The following is a 22,578-nucleotide window of genomic DNA, read 5'->3' as shown; positions in this document are numbered from 1 at the left end:
ATGCACCTCGCCACCAGTGTTGTAGAATATACATATACATAATATATAATATATGCAGGTGCGTCGCAGCTGACAGATACAATTATCCCACAGGCACAATTTGAATTTCCCTGTGATGCTTATTTGAAAACGTAACTAAGTAACCAATTAGTTGAATCGCAAACTAACGCATCACGTTACTTTTTACAACAAAAAAGGAATTGCGTTGTACACACACACACACACACACCTCGTAAGAATCTTATTTCTCCCCAGGCAACAGAAGCCAATGATAAACCTGGATCTGTGAAAAAGCTTTCAGTTCCGAGGAATTAGGTTCATATTGGAAAGTTTCCTGATGTGTTAGTGCCAATTCCAATGTTCAGTGCCAATACAGGAAGTAATGTGTCCTATATTTAGCGAGACAGAAAGTAAAGTCTAGTTTGGAGATTGTTTATTTATTAAGCAAATCCAACTTTCAATGTTGACCTTTTCTTTACTTGTACCCACAATCTTCCACTGACCTTAATCATGCTGAAGTCGCAGATATGCTTTCTAGAAAGCAAGAATAACAAAATACCCCACTTGCCACTGAGCACAATAAATGCACTTTAATTTCAAGGCCTTTACTGTGAAACGGGTTATGTTGCCCATTAAGATATACAGCACAGTGCTGGCTGAGCATCCTCCTGAAAACACTTCAGTCATGTAAAACTTGCTTGCTGTTATTATAACAATTATGAAAAAAGTGACCTGCCTTTGGCTAGAAAGAAAAACGACAAAATGAACATAGATGTTCTTCTCTATTCTCAACAGAGTATACAATATATATCAAAACTCATTTTGCTCTGCACACAGACACAAAGAGAGGAACCTGTTGCTGCAATATGTGAATGTCATACATCCTGAGAGCCTACTGCACACACTCACTGGATTATTAAACTGTTTGTGGTGTGATATGTACTTTTTCTCTTATCAAGATGACCTAAAGTATTTTCTCTGTTGTGTTTGGTATCTTCTTCTGTACTGCTTTCATGGTAAACTATCATTCACTTCAAGTTGTGTCTCTGCTGGTGTTGAATTTTCTTCTTCATGTTGATTCAATTCAAGAGGATTTTACTATTTTTTTCTCCCCTGTTTACTTGCTTGTCTGATAAGCTAAAAAACAGAAATGAAAAGTGAGAAAATCAGCGGCCCTCTGCATTGTTATCAGGGAAACTAATTAAGCTGTCCAGCAATATTTTCTGGGGTCACCATGGAAATCAAATCCCACAAAGGCAAATTACGCCTGTCATTGTATGTCCACCAAAGCATAATGCCACCATGGGCTCATATCCACTGATATATATTACTAATGTTCAGCATGCGCACAAATTAAAGATGTCTGCAGCACAATAGTTTGAAAACACGACTCATTCATCATGAGCCATCACCCAGAGCAGGGGTCGGGAACCTTTTTGGCTGGGAGAGCCATAAAAGCCAAATATTTTTTTATGTATTTCCTTGAGAGCCATATATTTAATAAATTTGAATGCAACTTTACGTGTGCAATTTTTAAGAATAACACTTCTCCGAGTACTAATAGAGGTATCAGTGTTTCATTGAACAGGTGCTCTTTTATTAAATAAACTAAACGCTTACGTTATTCATCTCATTTATGTGCACGTTTCAGTGTTTACTGCACGGGTGTCAAACTCAAGGCAATTATATCCGGCCCGCGAGAAAATATCATATGTCCGTCATAACTGGCCCGCTGGTTTTGGTAATTAAATCAATGCATGGCACAACCACGGGGAAAGACATTTGAGGAAGTAACTAAATGTGTAAATGAAATGAAAGTTTTTGGAAAGCAAAGGGAAACACACCACAGATCTCTGGGACGATGTGAGCTGGCCTGTTTGTGTGACATAACGAAGCATCTCACTGTTAAACCTGCAGCTTCAGGGCCGTGTGATCACGGACATGTATGATGCCAAGCTGCCTGTGGGAGACTCTGATGCAGAAGGAAACTTTGGTCACTACGTGTTTCCAAACACTGACAAACATCTCCACCGCTGTGTTCCAGACAGCATTCTGCTGATCAACTGAGAGCATTTGCCGACTTTGCAGCTCAGAAATTAAAATTTAACTGCTCAGCAATCCGTTTGCAGTTGACTTAAATATGTTCCATATCTTTTTGCACTTTATGTGTATCCTGTTCCATAAATGTGGACCGTGTTTGGCCCTCGACGTAGTCCCAGTTTTTAATGTTGGCCCTCTCTGTGAATGAATTTGACCCCCCCGGTCTACTGCTTGCTTTGTGCAGTTTCTCCTCTGCTCGGTTTCGCGAAGGGCGGGGCTCCGCCCCCTACACACACACACGTGTGAACACACCTTCACCTACAGCCAGAGACAGGGCGGAGGAAAGAGAGGGGAGAACTAAAAACAAATCCGCTGCTAAATGTTTTACTTTAAAATGACACAATATAATTATGTATTACCTGTTAATCATGTTAAATGTCAGCTCAAAATTGTCTGCGAGCCATATTGCGTTATCGAAAGAGCCATATATGGCTCGCGAGCCATAGGTTCCCGACCCCTGACCCAGAGGAATATTAAGGAGGGGACGCAGAATTGATATTTTGTAAGTAGTAGTTGTGAGTAGAATAACAGATTATCTGGCTGCATCTCATTAGCTAATTTATGCAGCAACTGGCTGCAGGTGTAAATGTGATTAAAACAAAATCACTTTTTACTAGATTCAAGATTTGAAATAAGTCCAGTCCCAGGCTCCTCCAACAATGCAACATACAGTATACTTAAGAACAAGAAATAAAGAAATAAGATGGTGCAAGTAAAATGCAGGAATAAAAAACTATTTATATATAAAATAGAATAAGATAAATCATAATATATAATGAAATACTGTACAGTAGAATAAAATACTCTATAATGTAATAACATATAAATATGTGGATATGTGGAATACACAGGTGTGTGTATTATAAACACAAGTAATGACACTCCACAGAGCTCAGGAGTTCAACAGTCTTATTGCTTGTGGGTTAAAATGGTCCCTGAGTCTGGGGGTCTGACCCGGATGCTGCGGTACCGTCTGCCAGGTTGTTGCTAGGGTGCAGGTCTTTAAATCCTGTGGGCCTTCTTCCTACACAGCTGGGTGTAGAGGTCCACCATGGACTGCAGCTCCGTCCTGGTGATGTGCTGAGCAGTTTTCACCCTCTGTAGAGTCGTACGGTTGAGTGCGGTGCAACTTCAATACCAGGCCGTGATGCAGCCAGTCAGGATACTTTGATGGTGCACCTGTAGAAGTTGTAGTAGTTATCCTGGAGTCCATGTTGAACCTCCGCAGCCTGCAGAAGCAGAAGGGCCGCTGTCTCGCTGTCTTGGTGATGATACTGATGTGATGAGTCCAGGTCAGGTCCTCAATGATGTGAACCCAGAGGAACCTGAAGCTGCTGAGTCTCTCCACCCTAGTCCTGTGGTTGGTGATGGGGGCGTGTCCCCCTCTCAGTTGCTTCCTGTAATCCACAATCAGCTCCTTAGTTTTGCTGACGTTGAGATGGAGGTTGTTGTCCTGTCACCAAGATGTCAGGGCTTTGACCTCCTCTCTGTCATGTCATCAGCAAATCTAATGATGGTGTTGGAGCTGTGTGTTGCCACAAAGTCTTGTGTGAACAGGGAGTACAGGAGAGTAGTTGTTGAGGGAGATATGGACTGTTTAAAACATGTGGGGACTACAGACTGAAGCAGAGACACCAGGGATTCAAACCAAGCGACAACCTCCGGTTCTGAAAAGGTTGGTTCCATGGTGTGGTCCGGTTTGTGTGTTGTCCTTGTTTTTGTCATAAAGCTTTCACAGTGTATTTTCATCAAATTGAATTTTATTATTTTTGTCCCCGAAAAATGTCTTGGATCAGGTTGAAAGATGGCAATAGACAAAATGCCAAGCAGTAGGCTTCACAACGGTAATCCATAAACAGTGGGCTACGTCACGTTGGCTACGTCTACTTCTTTATAGGCTTAATTTATCTGTTGCAAACTAAATGGAAAACGTTTTGGTGACCTTTTAATTTTTACAAAATAAAATAAAAAAGACAACATATGCATGTAAACTGAAACTTTCAGTGGGTTAACAACATCACTACAGACTAAAACACATTGATTTGCACATTTTAATTTCTACTGTATATAATCATTCTGCCTTGACTTTGTCCCTCAGAATGACACCAATCCAATCTGTTGCCAGCTTCAGTACCAACAATGTTGTTGTTGCTCCACCTATCATGAGTGAGGGCTTAATGGCAGCTCTATGCTCATATACTATTACATTACAGGTCATTTAGCAGATGCTCTTATCCAGAGCAACTTATAGTGAACTAACTACAGGGACAGTCTCCTTGGAGCAACTCAGATACATACTATAAAATACCATGATCCAGACGAGGACCAAAAAAATGGATGGACCGATTTTGTTTGCCGAGTCGACATTCACCCTCCACTTCACCCGATCTCACTGCATTTTGGACCGGGCCTCTTTCTAACGCCTACAATTTGCTGATTGTAGTTGAAATAAACATATTATTATTCACTTTTTGTTTTTTATTTATACAAATACATATATACATCTTTAGGCCATCAGAAAATATCTAGCAAATGACACACAGGTCATATATCTACTGGTTATGTGTTTCTTTAGTCTACATGTTATTTACTTTCATTTCACTCTATCACATTGCTCAGTCATTACATTACATTACATTACAGGTAATTTAGAAGATGCTCTTATCCAGAGCGACTTACAGTGAACTAACTACAGGGACAGTCTCCCTGTAGCAGCTCAGGGTTAAGTGCCTTGCTCAGGGGTACAATGGTGGCAGCTCTGGTATTGAACTCACAACCGCTCTATTTGGAAGCCGAACCACTAGACCACCCAACTCAGAGATGTTGTGCTGGTCATTAAGTCGATGACAAGCAGGATGGGTGAGAGGGTTAGGGGCAAAGAGCGAAGAGCGAAGAGCTCTTCTCTCTCTCTCTCACACATACACACACACACACACACACACACACACACACACACACACACACACATGTTAAAAGACACAAACTGTTGTGCCGACTGCTGATAAATGGTAAACACAGTATAACGTGTGTGTTTATAGAAATGTGTGAAATTAAAAAATATGAATTTTGGCAACAGAATACACACACACACAAAAAAAAAATCTGCCTTTAGAAATATGCCACTACTATGGCCACTATACTTATTTGAAAATGAGTTTCTTTAATGAGAGATAAAGATAATAACCACATTGAGAAACTGCACTTTGAAAATAAGGCGGCTGCCAGAATTCTGGGCAAGTTATTCATAAAACCCAAACACAGGCGATCAACAAACTGAACCACAAAGAGGAAATCAGGCACCAAACAGCAGCCAAACGAAGCTCATCTACTGTTTTTAGCAGCTTTGGTACTTTGGCAGAAAACCAGCCGTCGTTAAGAAAAGGGCTGAACTAATTAGACAGACAGTAGAATAGCCTGATGCTTTATGAAACTGACTACAATTGCCGCTGTGGAACAAGATAAAACCATACAAATAGAAAGGAAATGGGAATCTGAGCTCAAAGAAAATATTGATAATGAAACAGAAAGAAATGCGAACAAATGTAAATACCATCACTCATCTGAAAACATGGAAAGAATACTAATTAACAGAGATTTCCTAACCTGCAGGATAAAAAACATGAATCAACAGAACCAACTAGTGCACGATGGAGAGAGTGTAAAGAACCATCACTGATCTACCTTTAATATCTTGTTGTGTTTTTTTTTCTTTCGCCGTATTATTAGCTTAATTAAAGTAATATACCTCAAGATTACTAAGATTATTAAGACATTTTAGACTACTGCAGACAAAAGATTGAGAAAAAAAGGCACCAGCTCACCATGAACATCATCTCGAACTTTGTAGTTAGAAAGAAAAGTATTGACAGTTTGTGTTTGGGTGTTTCCTCTTTGCAAATGACAATGTCCAAATGCACAAAGCCAGTTTGGTGTCGGCACAGAGCTGTAACCTAACCCCAGGCAACACTTTTGGGATGAACTGGAACGCCGACTGTGAGCCACAACTGATCAACCAACATCAGTGTGTAGCTTTTTGATAGAGCCCGTCTCGGGTGCCAGTCAGAGTCTGACAAGAATATGCCAGATACAAACTGCAATCACTCATAACGACATAAACAACAACACATCAATACAAATACTCCAATTTCAATCTCAACAATAGCTCAGTTTGCATTGATGTGTGATTGAAAAAACTGTGGGAATGAGGTACAAATGTTTGAAAAAGTGTGGAATCAACAAGCATGTTTACATATTCAAACAGTCCTGATTCCACACAATCAAAAATTCAGTTTCAGGCACTCCAACCTCAGACGCATCCTGCTCACTCTCAGGATGAATAATCCATTCTTATTCAGCGGAGCATCATGATCACCCAACACTGTCACTCTAGTAACTTTGATTGGGCTGCTAACAATTGACTGTGCAGTTTATGGAGTTTTGACAGCTGTGACACAGTGATGTCAGACATATGGCTGAGCACACTAATGTTCTTGTAGCTGAATGGGAGAAAATATGTGCAATGTGTAAGATATGGCCAGAATTTGGGTTCAAAATATAAAAAAATAAATTAACAAACATCAACAGATTGTGAAGAATTAACAGTTTTGACATTTGGTCAAATAATACTATGTACTGTATTGCAGCGATATCTGCTTAAAGCTAGTATGATAAGCTGCTAGCTCTGGCATGTCCTGTCTTGGAATACCACTTGTATTTCGAAAGGCAAGTAACTGTAGCACATAAATCCAGAACATGAGAGATCAAAGAAGTAGAGCTAATCAGAGGTTTTGTCAATCAAGTTAAAGGTACAGCCCCCGATTAGTGGCACAGTAAACACAAAGATAGCTTTACAAGCAACCTTTATCACCATCACAACCAACAAAACACATTCAGCAGACAAAGAAAAGAAGCAATATAAAAAAATCTAAATAGTAAAGTAAGCATTGGCATGGCTTTCCACCTCTGGAGCCAGCTCTTGGCGAGTAAAGACATGATGTCTGATGATAAACTCGCAACGTTACCTTTGGAGGAAGTAATATCTAACGTTGGCTATTTAGCTAAATGTATTTTAAGTACAACTAATGAAACACAAACCATACGGAAGAGCATTCCAAAAGGTGTCGATACATTGCTTTGATATGGCTGTTTTCTGAGCCAAGCAACGTCACACGTTAACATTATAGTTTCAGCAGTTTGGCCACATTCTTACCCTGCTGTTAGTTAGTAGTGTTTTAATTGATGACTGTACATTTGAATTGTATGGACAAAGTAGTAGACTGACTGTTTTTTTACACATGTCTAACTGCACACAATCTTAAACAGTGTCATCGTTGCAATTATTGAATCCTGGAAGGTGAAATGTTGCCCCCTATTTGGAGCATGTTGCCAGGCAATATCATATCCAATACCCACTAATGGGTATTCAAATCATTACCAAAACTGTCCTCCTCTTCCTTACCACGGCTGCTCCTAACAGGAAGTAACCTCAGGAGGAGGTAAAAGCAGGAAGTGAGAGAGCGAGGGGAGAATGAGGTCATTTGTGATGCTTTATTGGCTCCATCATCAAAATTGGATGTGTGTTATTGCTGAAGAAGCACTAATATAATTGATATACTGTACCCGTATTTTACAATACAACTCCTAGCTAAAGTTTTATGCACAGCCAGCGGAAAGTGTACAGTAAGTACACTGACGTTGCTCACATTAAATAATACCATGACAAGTTTGAATAGAGCAGGCACTGTAATGTTAACTGTGCTCACATCTAAGAGCTTATAGGTCTGGGATTAGTATTTACGTGTCCTGATGTGGAAAGTACATTTACTATATGACTGTAATTGATGTATTTGTACCATTTAAAGCTACTTTATATACTTCTACATCAACAGATGTTAGAGGAATGTTTTACTGTCACAGATGGTCACAGTGTGGCCGGAGTGGAAACTGGAGGATGATGTTATGGAGGTAATAAAGAGCAACTTCTGGATCACCAGGACAGTTTGTATATCAAACTGAAAGCAGGGAATTTATTACTTTAGATGTCATCTACTCACAACCAGATGTGTGATTATTTTGTTGGAAAATTGACAAATGTATAACATTATAATGTGTACGGAAAGGCTGTTCTTTTCTGCTTTGTGATGTTAGCTGGTTCTAATGGACTCCGAATGTAACACACACATATGTTAATCTAGGCACTTCTTAAGAGCCTCGGCCACCATCCAATGAAAAACCCTTCATATATACAGTATATTGAATGCAAAGGTGGAAGACACCTATAACAGGCAAAGTTTCTGTCTTTGAGGAGACCACACTGATCTTGTTTTTATTCAATTAAATATGATAAGAACTTACAAATCTTAAAAAAACGAATAAAACTAAAAAGTAATAAGCTGAACTGCCACCGCTAAGATAAAGAACAAAGTAAAGTCCTAATCGCTGATATGAAGAAGAGCCCTCAGTGTCCTTTTATAAAGTGGAGCTCAGGGTGGTTTCCATGCTCGCTGAAAGCCTGGCTTTTTTATCACTAAATATTGGCTACTATGCATTCTAATCGATTACACACAGCATTCCTGATTTACAGTAAGCAGGTTACAAGTTCAAACATCCGCTTAGAACAAGCTCAGGATTGTTTTCTCAGTATATGAATCCACCATTTAAAATGTTCAGAACATACACACAGAATGCACTCTGGGCCTTGGCACCTTTAAAAGTAAATGCACAACTTTGGCCAGATGATGGAAGCTCCTCTTGCATCCCTTCTTTCTCACATTGTGCTTCATAACAGAGGTGTTTGTGCTGCTGCGCTGCTCCTCTGCTGCTTAATGACCACAGAAGGAACACGGTGGCCAACACCATGTACTGTAATAGGCTTGTCTGCTCCACTGCTCTGTCCAGATCAATACAGTTATAAAGCGACGCAGAGAGAGACCCAGTGAAGCTGCGCAGCCTGCCAGCAGCCAGCCGTGTCCTCTGCCCCTGGCGGAGTCCACCACTGCTGTCAGTGGTAATAAGTCTGCTGACCTTGAGTTTACACTGAGAGCACTACACACCGACCCTATTTGCAAAAGTCCAACAGCGGCAGCATTAGGTTTACATCTAAGGCTATATTTATGGGATTTGGCAAACAATCTTATTTAGAAAAACTTATAGAGTCCCAGGAACTAAAAGTCCTTTTCCCCAGTCCTGTCTCAGCTGAATAACTTCAGACCAATGATTAAAAACCCATTTTTAAGATGCAATTTTTGCATATTTTCAATGTTTGGAAACTGAAAAAGCTGAAATTGCATTCAATAATCGAATAAAAGGTTATTTTGTTTTAAAGTTCACTTGTTCACCTTTATCTCACTGTTTAGCATTGTTTTAATGCATAATTATTCCTGAAAAAGAGAGCATTGCTCTCAGTGAACCTCCGTCTGAATACAGGTTAATACAAGGTTAAATAATATTAATAGTAATTTAAAAAATAAACAGGACAAGAAAATGTCCAGCCTTGGTCAAACTAAGGCTACTTTCACACCCAATCAAGCGCTGTGTGTCGGTGTGGTAGTGTCGCTTCATTGGACCATTGCAGTGGAATGCAGTGCAGCTTTTCCGTTTCAACCTTTAGTCTGCATTCACAACAAACTAGACATTTCTGTGGGGAGTGCTTTTCGGATGTGGCGGTGAAAACCGCACGGGAGGACCCACATTCAAATGAATGGGGGGAATGGCTTTTCCGCCGCAATGCCTGATTTGGTGTGAATGCAGCCTAACTGAAGCTGAATGAAGCTGAACACAGCTCGTGGCAGCCTTGAGGTTGAAACTCTGCCCCAATAGTTCCAGAGTAATTAAGAAATAGTACCCAGAGAGTAGGTAATACATTCCTTTATATCAATATTGTTAGGTTGTCAGATTTTACAGTATGTGATATAGTCAACAGTGACTGTACTGTAAATGAGCTGCAGGTTTGTTTTGAATCTGAATGAATATGTGTGTATATACTTGAAATTATTCTTTGATATTCCATAAATACATATAAAACATTTGGAGAACTTTGTTTAATATTTTGTTCTGTTATGTTGTTTGTAGGAATTATTCATTTGAAGATCTGCAATCCAAGAGTACGAATTACTAATCTGTGCACATTGTTAAAAACTATTTTACCCCTGAAACCTTCCCGGTTCTGTAACCAGCAGCACAGGCTGAGGAACTTGTACAGTTTTGGTAGACATTTTGACAAGGTAAAGATAACAACAACTGAGGTGCACTTGCATACAGGTGGATAATTGCTATATAGTAATAATAAAAAAAGGTTGTCACTGCAGCGTTTGTCATCACAGTAATACTACAACGTCACATGCACATGATAACTGAGGGAAAACTTTCTTCCCAAAAAGCTGTGCAAGAATACGCTGGAACATGGCAGCTTCACTGTTAATGATGAAGTATTCAGGCAACACTTTTCCTTTGTACTCTCCTCAAAAAAACTAACTTCAAAAACTTGAATTGTGATTTAAGCACAGTTGAATATTCATCACCAACGAATGTGCAAAATCTCCGTTCCTCTGTTCTTTTCAACCCCTGCCGTAACTCTGTAGTTACATCTGACTTGTGTCTCAGCCTTTGTTCTCAATATTGGCGCTCTCATCCTGCGTCTGTATTTCTTATTATTCTGTGTGTGACCATTAGGCCTGTACTTCTCATTACTGTAATTCTGATTCAAGGCCCACACTTGCCATTACTGTGAGCACTCTCATTAGGAAACTCCTGTCAGCGCCACAGTGAATGCAGCAGCAGCAAATTAGTCCTGAATCTTCAATGAGACAGAGTGACGGTCTTTCCTTAGCTGTCTGTCTTGTGTGTGTGTGTGTGTGCGTATGTGTGCACGTGCGTCCGTAAAAGAGAAATTGTGTAAATGAACAAAATAGAAGCAAATTTTCGCGTACACATTTGAGTGTGTTGTGATAAAAAAGATGGATGATTAAATGTGTAGGCGCATGCGCGTTTGGGTCTGATTTCATTCGTGTGTGTGTGTTAATGTGTGGGTGTTATGAGCTCTACAGCTACCTAATGGACCTATTTTCTAGTCTGAGTTGCTTCAAACGATTTAGTCGTAGCAGCAAAACTAATGTGGCTATTAACGCAGCATTAGCCGAAGTCACTGTCTCACATACGCACACATTCTTATTGCAAGTTGTTGCAAATTTGTCTATGATGATTGTTGTGTCAGTGAGGTCATCCCATCAAATCCTGCTGTAGATTTCTGGGTGTTAACCCGCAGATACGGCTCTTAAATGTTATTATCGGCTTGTTTTGGGGATGATTTTTTTTCTTCTTCTTCTTCTTTACTCATCATCCAAGGCCCACTGGAGTTGATCATGTTTGACATCAAGGTAAGCAACACAGCAGGAGTGTCTGCAGTGTTTCATTGATTTTTCTATGCCTTCTATTATCTTGTGAGTACATCTTTCACAATTTAACAGTATTTCATAGATACAGTATGTTGAGTGAGAAGTAAACAGTAAGAAGGTTAATTGATCTCAACACATTGAGCATCACTGCATGACATTAAAATGTTCAATCTGTTATACGTTTGTTGACATAATGAGACTCTAATCGAGAGAAATAAAAGGGAAAATTATTGATACACCAAATGACCAAAGTGCTGTAGATGCAGAGCAATCACTTAAAACAAACTACTAACACTGAACTCATTACTTTTAAAATACAACAGAGTGGACTATGTAAATATAGCAGTAATGCCTATTCCAGCCAAGAGGAGAGAGGACATTTTACAACATCAATGTCTCAGTGTTGAATCCCAAAACCACCAATAAAATCAGTTAATCTATTAATCCATGTTGGGGATAAATTAATAGTGACTGCAACGGACTCAAACGAATAGTAAAGCACTAGTGAGTGCAGGAAATCCAACTCTAACGTCAAATCTGTTAATTCCTATCACTAAAATTACATGGAATTGGAATACTGGAAACATTACAAAGACTAGACACCCAGAGATGACGATTTACACGGATTGTCCAGTTTAGAGTTATAAAGGCTAATACTGAACAGCTGAGTAATTGCAGAATGCTAGATTCAGACAACATAAATCTAAAGAAACGCCTGTGACCTTTCCTCTGTTTCACAGTTCAACTTCACAACAACAACAGCATTCCCCTTTTGCTTTGCCATGTTTACAGTTGTGCGTGGAAGATCGCTCTGTGTGAGGGAACACGTCAAAGAAGGCAAGACAAATATTAAACATGCTTTCCTTCTGTCGGGAGGTTGTGAGGTGTCCCAGACGCAGAACCGGTTGCCGTCCACTAGGATATACTAAAGAAGATACATATTTGATTGTCGTGCCGTTGTCGGCCATTGTCGTTCCCGATGTCTGTCAGTTCGGGGTGATATCGTGGATACTATGGATACATGATGCAGTTTGTTTGCAAGTTCACACTAATTGAGTAGTTAAGATAGTTGACATTTCCACACAGAAAAGTATATTCCATACATTACAATTGCTGGTACAAAATAAAAATAGACAAGACGTATGACAACAACAATGTGGCATGGCAAAGATCTTTCTCTTGCACTTCACCTGTTTCCATTGTCGCCACTCTATGTAACTCCTATGTTGGCGGTCACCTCCACCGGTCAGACATGTTCTAGGCACCAACCAGCTCAGCCAATCCAAAGTAGAGAAGAAGCATCTAGCCTAATGTCTTTGAACCAAAGTTTTTTTAAGGCTAGATTATTTTGCTGAAACAATAGATCCAAATATAATTATCAAACTAAACAAAAGATCATTTTAAAGATAATTTTACAACCACAGTCACTGGCAGCATTACAGTAGCATTAAATGAATCTTACTGAACAGCAGCCTTACCTCTCTAACAGGGAGGGGGGGCGTCCTCTTCTCACAGGGCAAGCAACAGTGCTGGTGCTCATCCGGGTTCACATGCACGTAGTCGTTTGACTGGAGGACCCTGCGGACGTGCTTTAAATGTCCTCAAAGTTTGTCATTGGCTCAGTCAGCTGCCTATCAAAGTCTGCCAAGATTCCCTGCACAGAGAGACCAAGAGAAAATCATAAGTGTTGTGAAGAGGGAAAAGGGAAAAGGTTGAGAGGAGAGGGGGAAAAAGGGGGGAGTCAGACGAGTGGACAGATGTAGTGAGAGGACGGCAGAGCAGCCAAATGGCAACTTGGCCAGTAAAGTGACATGTTACTTCAATCAGCAAAAAACTTCCTTCACTGGGAAGAGAAGAGGGGATGGGGACGGACTGAATGAAAGAAAGCATCATGGGTAAAAAGAGGTGCCATGCCTCCCTGTGGCTTATCAATGACAGAGTGACAGAGCTCTACGTTGAGAGAGGAAGTGAAGCTGAAGATGACAGAGCAGCAGGGCCGCTGCCTATTAATCCACCAATTCAATGCTGCAGCCTGACACCTCAGCTACACACAACGGAAAAAGAGATCCTGAAATAAATTTGAGTCAGTGTCCTTTAATAAACAGGCTGACAGAAAACACAGGAGCACCATAATATGTCATAGTTTAAATACTAAATAAACGGCTTCTACCCACTTTGGGTGGTGGTGTGTTGTATGGCGTCAAACCTGCTTACCACTAGTCAGGATTAGGACTTGGGTTCCATACCATTGTGTCCATATCCAGTACTGAATCTGCTTATTAAACCTAGTTAACTTTAGCTTTTAACATTTATAAGTAACTATTACAAGTAACTAAAACTTAAAGATTTAATTTAAATCTGCAGTCAGAACAATCACTGAAGCATATGAATGCAGAATCTGTAGGCATCGGTTTGGTTCTACTTTCCTTTTGAAGTCCCAGTTGTTTGGCTTCTGAGATTGCAGTGGAACCTTATTTAATTTCATACCTTCTTTTTCATAGAACTTCTGCTACTTGCTAAAAATACTACCATTAAATTTACCATTAAATTAAACTTAAAATATAACAACTGATCAATTATGTGTAGAAGAGTCCCCACATGTATAGACATGGAAATGATAACAATATGTTTCATTATAATGCAAAATAAATGCATTAATTATTTTGTATAAATTGTTACCATGTTAATGTTCCATCGTTATACTTCTTAACTAATCAACTAATTGTTTTTAGCAGTACATGCAAACATACTATGGAATATTAAAGGTCACATGTACATAAAACACAAATATTTAATTTGCTCTCTGGTCTTCAAACTCCCTTTGAGTTTTGTTTATGAAAAATCATTAGCACAGAGAGAAGGCAGCTGTCGCCAATCAGAGCTCAGTTTTCTGTTCAGAAATCAGGAAAGAATCAACGATTTCAGAGAGGAACACATGACTGAATATTTCTTCAGTTTTAGAGACAAAATTATGAGATGAGATGAGCTCTGGGGATTCTAGTGTCAGCTCTTTTTTCTCTCTAAAGGGTTTTACAGAAAAGAAAATATCGGACATATGGTGAAATGAGTATCATGCCACAGTAGAGGTACAAGTACACGTTCAATTATAACAATCTGGATTATATTATGAATTATGTAAATGTGAACTTTTTGCATTTGTGGCACAATAAAATTAATCGCTTATGATTTGTCACTTGCTTCGTCCAGTGTGCCTCCACAGTCACCTCTCCAGTCATTGTTGTGGGACTACCAGAGAGAAATACGTCCATGAAAATAGTCCATGTGAGTGAAGATGAATGATATGCAGCAGAGTTGATCACCTAAAGCAGGCAAAAAAGCAACTTTTTTTATCTTTCTGTTTTGTCAGAAATCAGAAATCCTTTATTAGTCCCACAACGGGGAAATGTATCTTGTCACAGCAAAAGAACATATGAAGTAAAAAGGCAGTACACAATAATCAAATAGAATAAAAAATAATATACCAAGTACCAAGTGGTTGATATAATTTATTAACTTTATTAATAAATAAAGTGAATATTGCACATGGCAGTGATAATTGCACAGCAGTGGTGGAATTGTCTGTTCTTGGTGTGGTGGTCTACCGATCTATCTTTCCATGTTTGTATGTTACGCTCTGGAGAGAGCTGCTTGTTGGGCCAAACTCCGCCGAAGAGCATTAACTTTATCCAAACTTTATCCTTTCAGCTCGTGCAGTTTGGCATGTCTCGTGGTGTAATGACGCTCGAGATTATTTTTCATCACCGCAAGCGCGTCCGCACAAACTAGGCACACTGGCCTTTTACTTCCACAAAGAAATAATCATTCGTCCATTTCTCCTCTCCACCTTTCTCTTGTTTTACACTCGCCATGTTGTGTTCGCTGATGTCAATGACAGTCTCGTTTAATATTGACATGACGTGACCACGTGATGGCATGTTCCGCTTGTGTTGTATTCAGGGACCCTGACCTTGGTCAGGAAAAACAGTCAGTCAACCGTTTTAATCTATTGAGGTCTAGATTTATAAAAACTAAAATCTAGTGGACTTTTTGCGTGTGTTTATGAATTACCTCAAGGGCCGGATCAAATGGTCTCACGGGCCGTATACGTTGAAGCCGGAGGTTCCCCACCCCTGACCTAAAGTAAAATATACACATTACCAATACTGATGCCCCACTAAAATTCCATAATAGTATATTCATCTTAATTCGACCGATCATGTCAGTCAGACGTTTTAGTTGCACCAATCAGTGTCAAACCGCAGCAACCATGAAAGGCAGCAGCAAACTGATATTTGAATTGACAGGACGAATGATCCACCCTGCAGTGGGGCACTGCCGGAGGCACTGGCCGCACTGCCGGAGCCTCGTGAGGTGCATTTCCATAGTGATTGCACTCAATTTGCAGGTAAAAAGTTGACTTTATCGGCTGGATGTCAATCCTCTAACATAACTGTTATCTCTCATGATGAAACACTGAGGAGTAAACACAGCTGAGCTGGGAATCTAAGGTAGTGTGAAGTCCATCTCACTCACCTTCCCTATTTCTACTCTAGTTATGCCTCAACTGTCTTTCTCCCTTCATCCTTAACCATCCAGATGTAGCAGCCATTGTCCTACAAAAAGCAATAATTCAAATTGTGTCTCTCTTACTCCTTAACTCCTCGTTATCATCTGCTCATTTGCTGGCTTTTACAACTTAAAACTGAAACCGTAAACGCTGACTTCAGTAGCCTCCATGTTTACTTCCGTACGGCAGCGTGTGGACAGTCAGTATGTTTCCAGCCTTTCTTCATCCCCGCTGAGAGACTCAACATTCACTCTCCCACAGAGACATAGGGAGAGGAGTTTGGCCCACTTCCTTAACTGTGTTGCCATAGTTATAAAAATATCCATTGAGAGTGAAGTGGAAAATAGTAAATAGGTGACTGCAGGAAATTGTCTGGGTTTCTAAGCACATTTTCTGGTTGGGAACTGTCAGCACTTCTGTAAAATAATGTTGGCAGTCCTCCTCCTGCTGCCCCGACTCAAATCAGCCCAGCTTGGCAACTCTATGCTGGGATCCACACTCTGCTTTGTTCTCTGTCCCCCTTTGTACACGTCTCTCAGGACTCTGTGGTCATTAAAGGAAAAGTCCACTAATTAGTTCTGCAATTTGCATTACTGTGTCTGCCTAGTTTTTCTGTTTCCTGTGGGTAACCAGTAGACAAGAAGGTGCATATTCAACATTGATTGGTTTAGGGACCAAAACGACTTGGTTAGGTTAAGGAAAAACATGATGGTTTAGGCTATAATAGGTATGCCGATGTTTGTTACGTAACATTATGTAAATCACGTACGTTACGTCACTTTGCTTACGTGGGCTACGTCAGTTAAAATAACTCAATGTTGACTTTTGGTTTTACACCCGGACAAAGGCTGCTGTAGGTCACTGCCTTCTTGTATTTGTATTGGTGAGAAACCATGTAAATAGATAATGCTGTTCTGAACCTACTCGCAGGTCCCTTCTAACCCACATTCATGACGCAGGTAACCACGGATAACGGCCATTTAATTTAAGCACCACGTAGCTTCTCCGTGCCTCCCATCCATCCATCCTGTGGACCCACAACTCACAGGATGAACCGCTGGGGTCGGGTGCGCTGTCACACGGGTGGCAGTGATGTTCAGGGACCTCGACGGACCAGACCCGGGCAGCAGAGGCTGGCTCTGGGGACGTGGAACCTCTCTGTGGGGGAAGGAGCCGGAACTAGTGCGGGAGGAGGAGTGCTACCAGTTGGATCTGGTGGGGCTTACCTCTATGCACAGTCTTGGCTCTGGAACCGTACTCCTGTATAGGGGTTGGACTCTATTCTGTGAGGTGTGAGGCGTCGGGCGGATACTCACAAGCCCCCGGCTGAGCGCCGCTACATTGGAGTTCACCCCAGTGGACGAGAGGGTTGTCCTCCCTACGCCTTCGAGTTATGGGGGGGAAAACTCTGACTGTGGTTTGTGCCTATGACCCAAACCGCAGTTCGGAGTATTCAGCCTTCTTGGAGACCCTGAATGGAGCCCTGCAGGGGGCTCCAGTAGGGGACTCCGTAGTCTTGCTGGGAGACTTTAACACGCACGTGGGAAACGATGGAGACACCTGGAGAGGCGTGATTGGGAGGAACGGCCTCCGTGATCTAAACCCGAATGGTCATTTGTTGTTGGACTTTTGTGCTAGTCATGGAATGGCCATAACAAACACCATGTTCGAACATAAGGTTGCTCATAAGTGTACGTGGTACCAGAGCACTCTAGGCCAAAGGTCAATGATCGATTTTGTGATTGTATCATCTGATCTGAGGCTGCATATTTTGGACACTCGGGTGAAGAGAGGGGCGGAGCTATCACCTGATCACCATCTGGTGGTGAGTTGGATCAATGGGTGGGGGAAGACTCTGGACAGACCTGGTAAGCTCAAACGGGTAGTGCGGTTGAACTGGGAACGTCTGAAGGAAGACCCTGTCTGGGAACTCATTCAACTCACACCTCCGGCGGAGCTTTTCAGATATCCCTGTGGAGGTTGGGGGCATTGAACCTGAGTGGGCGATGTTCAAAACCACTATTGCTGAAGCTTGCATGAGGAGCTGTGGTCTCAAGGTCTTAGGTGCCTCGGGGAGAAGGATTTTCATTTGGAACCAAGGTGCTTCTGGAAAACCGTCCGGAACCTCAGGAGGGGGAAGCGGGGAACCATCCAAGCTGTGGACAGCAAGGGTGAAACCCTGCTGACTTCGACTGAGAAGGTTATCGGCCGGTGGAAGGAGCACTTTGAGGAACTCCTGAATCCGACTAACACGCCCTCTATGGTAGAGATAGAGCTGGAAGCTGATGGGGGACCATCGTCAATTTCCCTGTTGGAAGTCACTGAGGTAGTCAAACAACTCCACAGTGGCAAAGCCGCAGGGGTTGATGAGATCCGTCCAGAAATGCTGAAGGCTTTGGGTGTTGAGGGGCTGTCTTGGTTGACACGCCTCGTCAACATTGCGTGGAAGTCTGGGACAGTGCCTAGGAGGTGGCAGACCAGGATGTTGGTTCCCCTATTCAAAAAGGGGGATCAGAGTGTGTGCCAACTACAGGGGTATCACACTTCTCAGCCTCCCCGGTAAAGTCTACTCCAAGGTGCTGGAAAGGAGGGTTCAGCCGATAGTCGAACCTCTGATTGAAGAGGTTTCTCTGATTGAATGCGGATTCCGTCGTGGCCGTGGAACAACGGACCAACTCTTCACTCTCGCAAGGATCCTGGAGGGGGCCTGGGAGTACGCCCAACCGGTCTGCATGTGTTTTGTGGATGTGGAAAAGGCGTATGACCAGGTCCCCCGGGTGATACTGTGGGAGGTGCTGCGGGAGTATGGGGTGAGGGGGTCACTTCTGAGGGACATCCAATCCCTGTACACCCAAAACGAGAGTTGTGTCCGGATACTCGGCAGTAAGTAGGACTCATTCCCAGTGAATGTTGGCCTCTGCCAGGGCTGCGCTTTATCACCAATCCTGTTTGTAATTTTCATGGATATCGAGGCGCAGTTGTGGAGGAGAGGGGTTACAGTTGATGTTCCAGATGATGTGGTCCTGATGGCGTCATTGGTCTGTGACCTTCAGCAGTCACTGGATTGGTTTGCAGCCGAGTATGAAGCGGTTGGGATGAGGATCAGCACCTCAAAATCTGAGGCCATGGCTCTCAGCAGGAAACCGGTGGATTGCCTACTCCAGGTAGAGAATGAGCCCTTACCCCAAGTGAAGGAGTTCAAGTGCCTCGGGGTCTTGTTCGCGAGTGAGGGGACAATGGAGCGAGAGATTGGCCGGAGAATCGAAGCAGCGGGGGCGGTATTACATTTGCTTTACCGCACCATTGTGACGAAAAGAGAGCTGAGCCAGAAGGCAAAGCTCTCGATCTTCCGGGCGATCTTCGTTCCTACCCTCACCTATGGTCATGAAGGCTGGGTCATGACCGAAAGAACGAGATCACGGGTACAAGCGGCCGAAATGGGTTTTCTCAGACGGGTGGCTGGCGTCTCCCTTAGAGATAGGGTGAGAAGCTCAGCCATCCGTGAGAGACTCTGAGTAGAGCCGCTGCTCCTTTGCGTTGAAAGGAGCCAGTTGAGGTGGTTCGGGCATCTAGTAAGGATGCCACCTGGCCACCTCCCTAGGGAGGTGTTCCAGGCACGTCCAGCTGGGAAGAGACCCCGGGGAAGACCCAGGACTCGTTGGAGAGATTATATCTCCTCACTGGCCTGGGAACGCCTCGGGATCCCCCAGTTGGAGCTGGCGGATGTGGCCCGGAGAAGGGAAGTTTGGGGTTCCTTACTGGAGCTGCTGTCCCCGCGACCCGACCCCAGATAAGCGGTAGACGATGGATGGATGGATGGATTAGAAGCAGGTGGACCAAACAGTAAGGAAATAATTGGAGAAGAGGTATAGAAAGCACAAATACGAGAGGAAAAACAAATTATTTTTTATGCATTGTGGAAAGTGAGGTAATTTGTTATAGTATGCTTTTCAATGCTGTTCTAATGCATTGCTATGCCTCATGCACTTTCAAGTTCCTAACAATTGGTCTAACCCTGATCAAATGTAACGTGTAATGTATTTACATCGAAAAAATGGTATACGGCAGCAAGGTTTGTGCGCTTAACAGGCAAAAGTTAGTGATGCTACATTGTCTCTACTGAATCAGCCTGAATCTGGAGTTTCACCACAAACCCTTCCTGAAGAAAGCTGCTTCTGGCTGTAGTCCAGTGTTCTCATCTTGGTAATAAACCACACATTATCGAATATGAAGGATGGGAGGTGTCTTGTGAGAACCAGCAGTCTATTCTGCTCCAAAGTGTTAAGTGTATGAGGTGTTGAGCACAAAGCATTTGGCTCAGGCTGACATTTTCAAAACTACAGTGAAAATAAATTGCCTTCTGCTGGAGCTGACTTTCATTTCCACTTTGTAGCTCTCCTCATAGTGAACTGAATTGGCCAGAGGAAGGCTGATCACTGCACTTACTTCTAGCTGGTGCTTCTGGCAGTAGTCAAATTGAAAGTAGGAACATTTATTCAACTGTACTTGTGCTTTACTTGAGTATTTCTATTGTATGTTGGTTTACACATCATACATTATACTCCACTACATCTCAGAGGGAAATATTTTAAATTATTTCAGTACTTCGGTTTGATACATTTAGCTACTTCACAGTAAGGATGTAGTACCGGACTAGAACCGATACTAGAGTACCAAGCCGATTATAAATTCTGAAAATGCGACGGTACTCGTTTTTCTACAGTAACGCAGGTACGGGCACAAGACTAACAGCGTCCTGTCATCCTTGGGATGATAGAAAATATGTTTGGGATGAACAGAGATCTTTACCAGGCGACACAATTTTCCCCTGATAATGCTACATTGTCATCAACATATCTGTGTTGAAATCGGCAGGAGGACAGTTAGTTCAGGTTAGCTGTTCACAGTCCTGCTTGGCTAATTAATAGCTAACATAAAAAAGCCAGAGCAAGGTTCAATTGAGTTATATTATGATGTGTTCAAGCTCTATTCAGTAAAAATTAGTATTGGCCGAAGTGAATTATAATGTTTTAAGATCAGCTGCAACATTTTAAAGGATGAACACGTTAATGCATAAATAATAATAATTTCATCATATAATATACATGACTCTGAAATGGGCCATTCCGAAGAGTATTTCTACACTGTAGTATTGTTACTTTAACTTAACTTTTGAAAGATCGGAATACTTCCACCACTGACACTTTATATTATTATATTCTATGTTGGTCACAATTCATTAAATAACCAACTTGAAATAATCCTTATTACCTCTGCCAAGGAGGTTATGTTTATGGGTCGGTTTGTTTGTCAGCAAAGTGAAAACATTACTGGCCTGATTTTCATGAAACATGGTGGAAGGGTGTAGCATCGGCCGAGGAAGAAATTTACCAGCGGATCTGAATCATAGGGTGGATACACAAATGATTATTATAGAGGTCTGCTCCCTCCGAATGCAGTTCTAGTTAATATACTGTTTTATTTCTTTGTTTCCTAACAATTTAACATCGATAAAATCATCATATTTGACACTGTCTGACAGTAACATATATATTCTGATGTTCACACTGAAATATTAAAACTCTTGCATATTCATAAAGCTTCTTAGTACAAAGAGTTGCTCATATTGGCTTAAAAGTGTATTTTATAAAATCGTTTTTAATTAGTTTCTTTTTGATTTATGCTTTTATTCATTGATTTATTCTTAAGACTTTTATTTATCGTCCTTTATCCATATTTCTATTTCTTGGCTGCATTTATCTTTCTAATTTGTATTGTTCTAATTGTACTGTGTATTTCCTGTCTGTGAAGCACTTTGTAAACTTATTTTTGAAAAGTGCTATATAAGTAAATTTCATTTTTATTATTATTATTATTATTATTATTATTATTATTATTATTATTATTATTATTATTATTATTATTATTATTATTATTATTATTATTATGCCTATCGATTTTACGTCCATTCTATGCCCATCATCACTAAGACTATCATCTTATTAAAGAATGTGTCATACCTAGCAACGGGATCAACCACACCTCACTAAGGTAAAAGTCTCTCTCCCTTCTTTACCATGAGAAGTTTCCTAAATCTCTTCTAAGCTAGTACTTTTTGCTAGAATATGTAAAGCTAAGTTAGGAGTTTTCTGAGAGTATTCTCAGAATGTCAATATGGGTCACAGATTCTTAGGCCATGTTTGCATTTGGCATTAACAAGCATTTTTTGTGATCCGATCACAAGTGAACAGCTCTAAGTACGTGTTTGCAAAGACCAAATGCATTGTTGTTTTTAACTGGTGAGGCACATTGCACTTCCTGGAATGCCATTCAAGATGTTTGACACTCTCATAATATGTCCCTATGGGCTTTTTGACCTTGGCTTTACACGTCAAACATTTTCAGTCCAGCAACATAAAAACAAAGAGGCAAATGTAGATTACGTAGTTATGTTCAAACCTCTTTATTTTCCCAACATTCCCAAGCCTCTAACACTGATTCAACCTGGCAACTTCAGAC

At 41.3% G+C, this 22,578-nt stretch overlaps 1 protein-coding gene across 6 annotated transcripts in view; it reads right to left on the bottom strand.

Moving 5' to 3' along the window:
- The window catches only part of LOC115017559 (leucine-rich repeat and fibronectin type III domain-containing protein 1-like protein), a 283,327-nt gene that overhangs the window by 177,531 nt on the left and 83,218 nt on the right, over positions 1–22,578 (bottom strand). For 5 of the 6 annotated variants that reach the window (XM_029446121.1, XM_029446123.1, XM_029446118.1 and 2 more), the window contains one exon: positions 12,971–13,146. In XM_029446121.1, the coding sequence (XP_029301981.1) occupies positions 12,971–13,032 (62 nt within the window). In that variant the 5' untranslated portion in view covers positions 13,033–13,146. Of the gene's footprint in view, positions 1–12,970; positions 13,147–22,578 lie in introns of those variants that run through there. The other variant, XM_029446124.1, reaches the window with a different exon arrangement.

The sequence above is a fragment of the Cottoperca gobio genome, chromosome 13 (genome assembly GCF_900634415.1).
Source record: "Cottoperca gobio chromosome 13, fCotGob3.1, whole genome shotgun sequence".
Lineage (NCBI taxonomy): Eukaryota > Metazoa > Chordata > Actinopteri > Perciformes > Bovichtidae > Cottoperca > Cottoperca gobio.
This window is presented reverse-complemented; position numbering and strand designations above follow the sequence as displayed.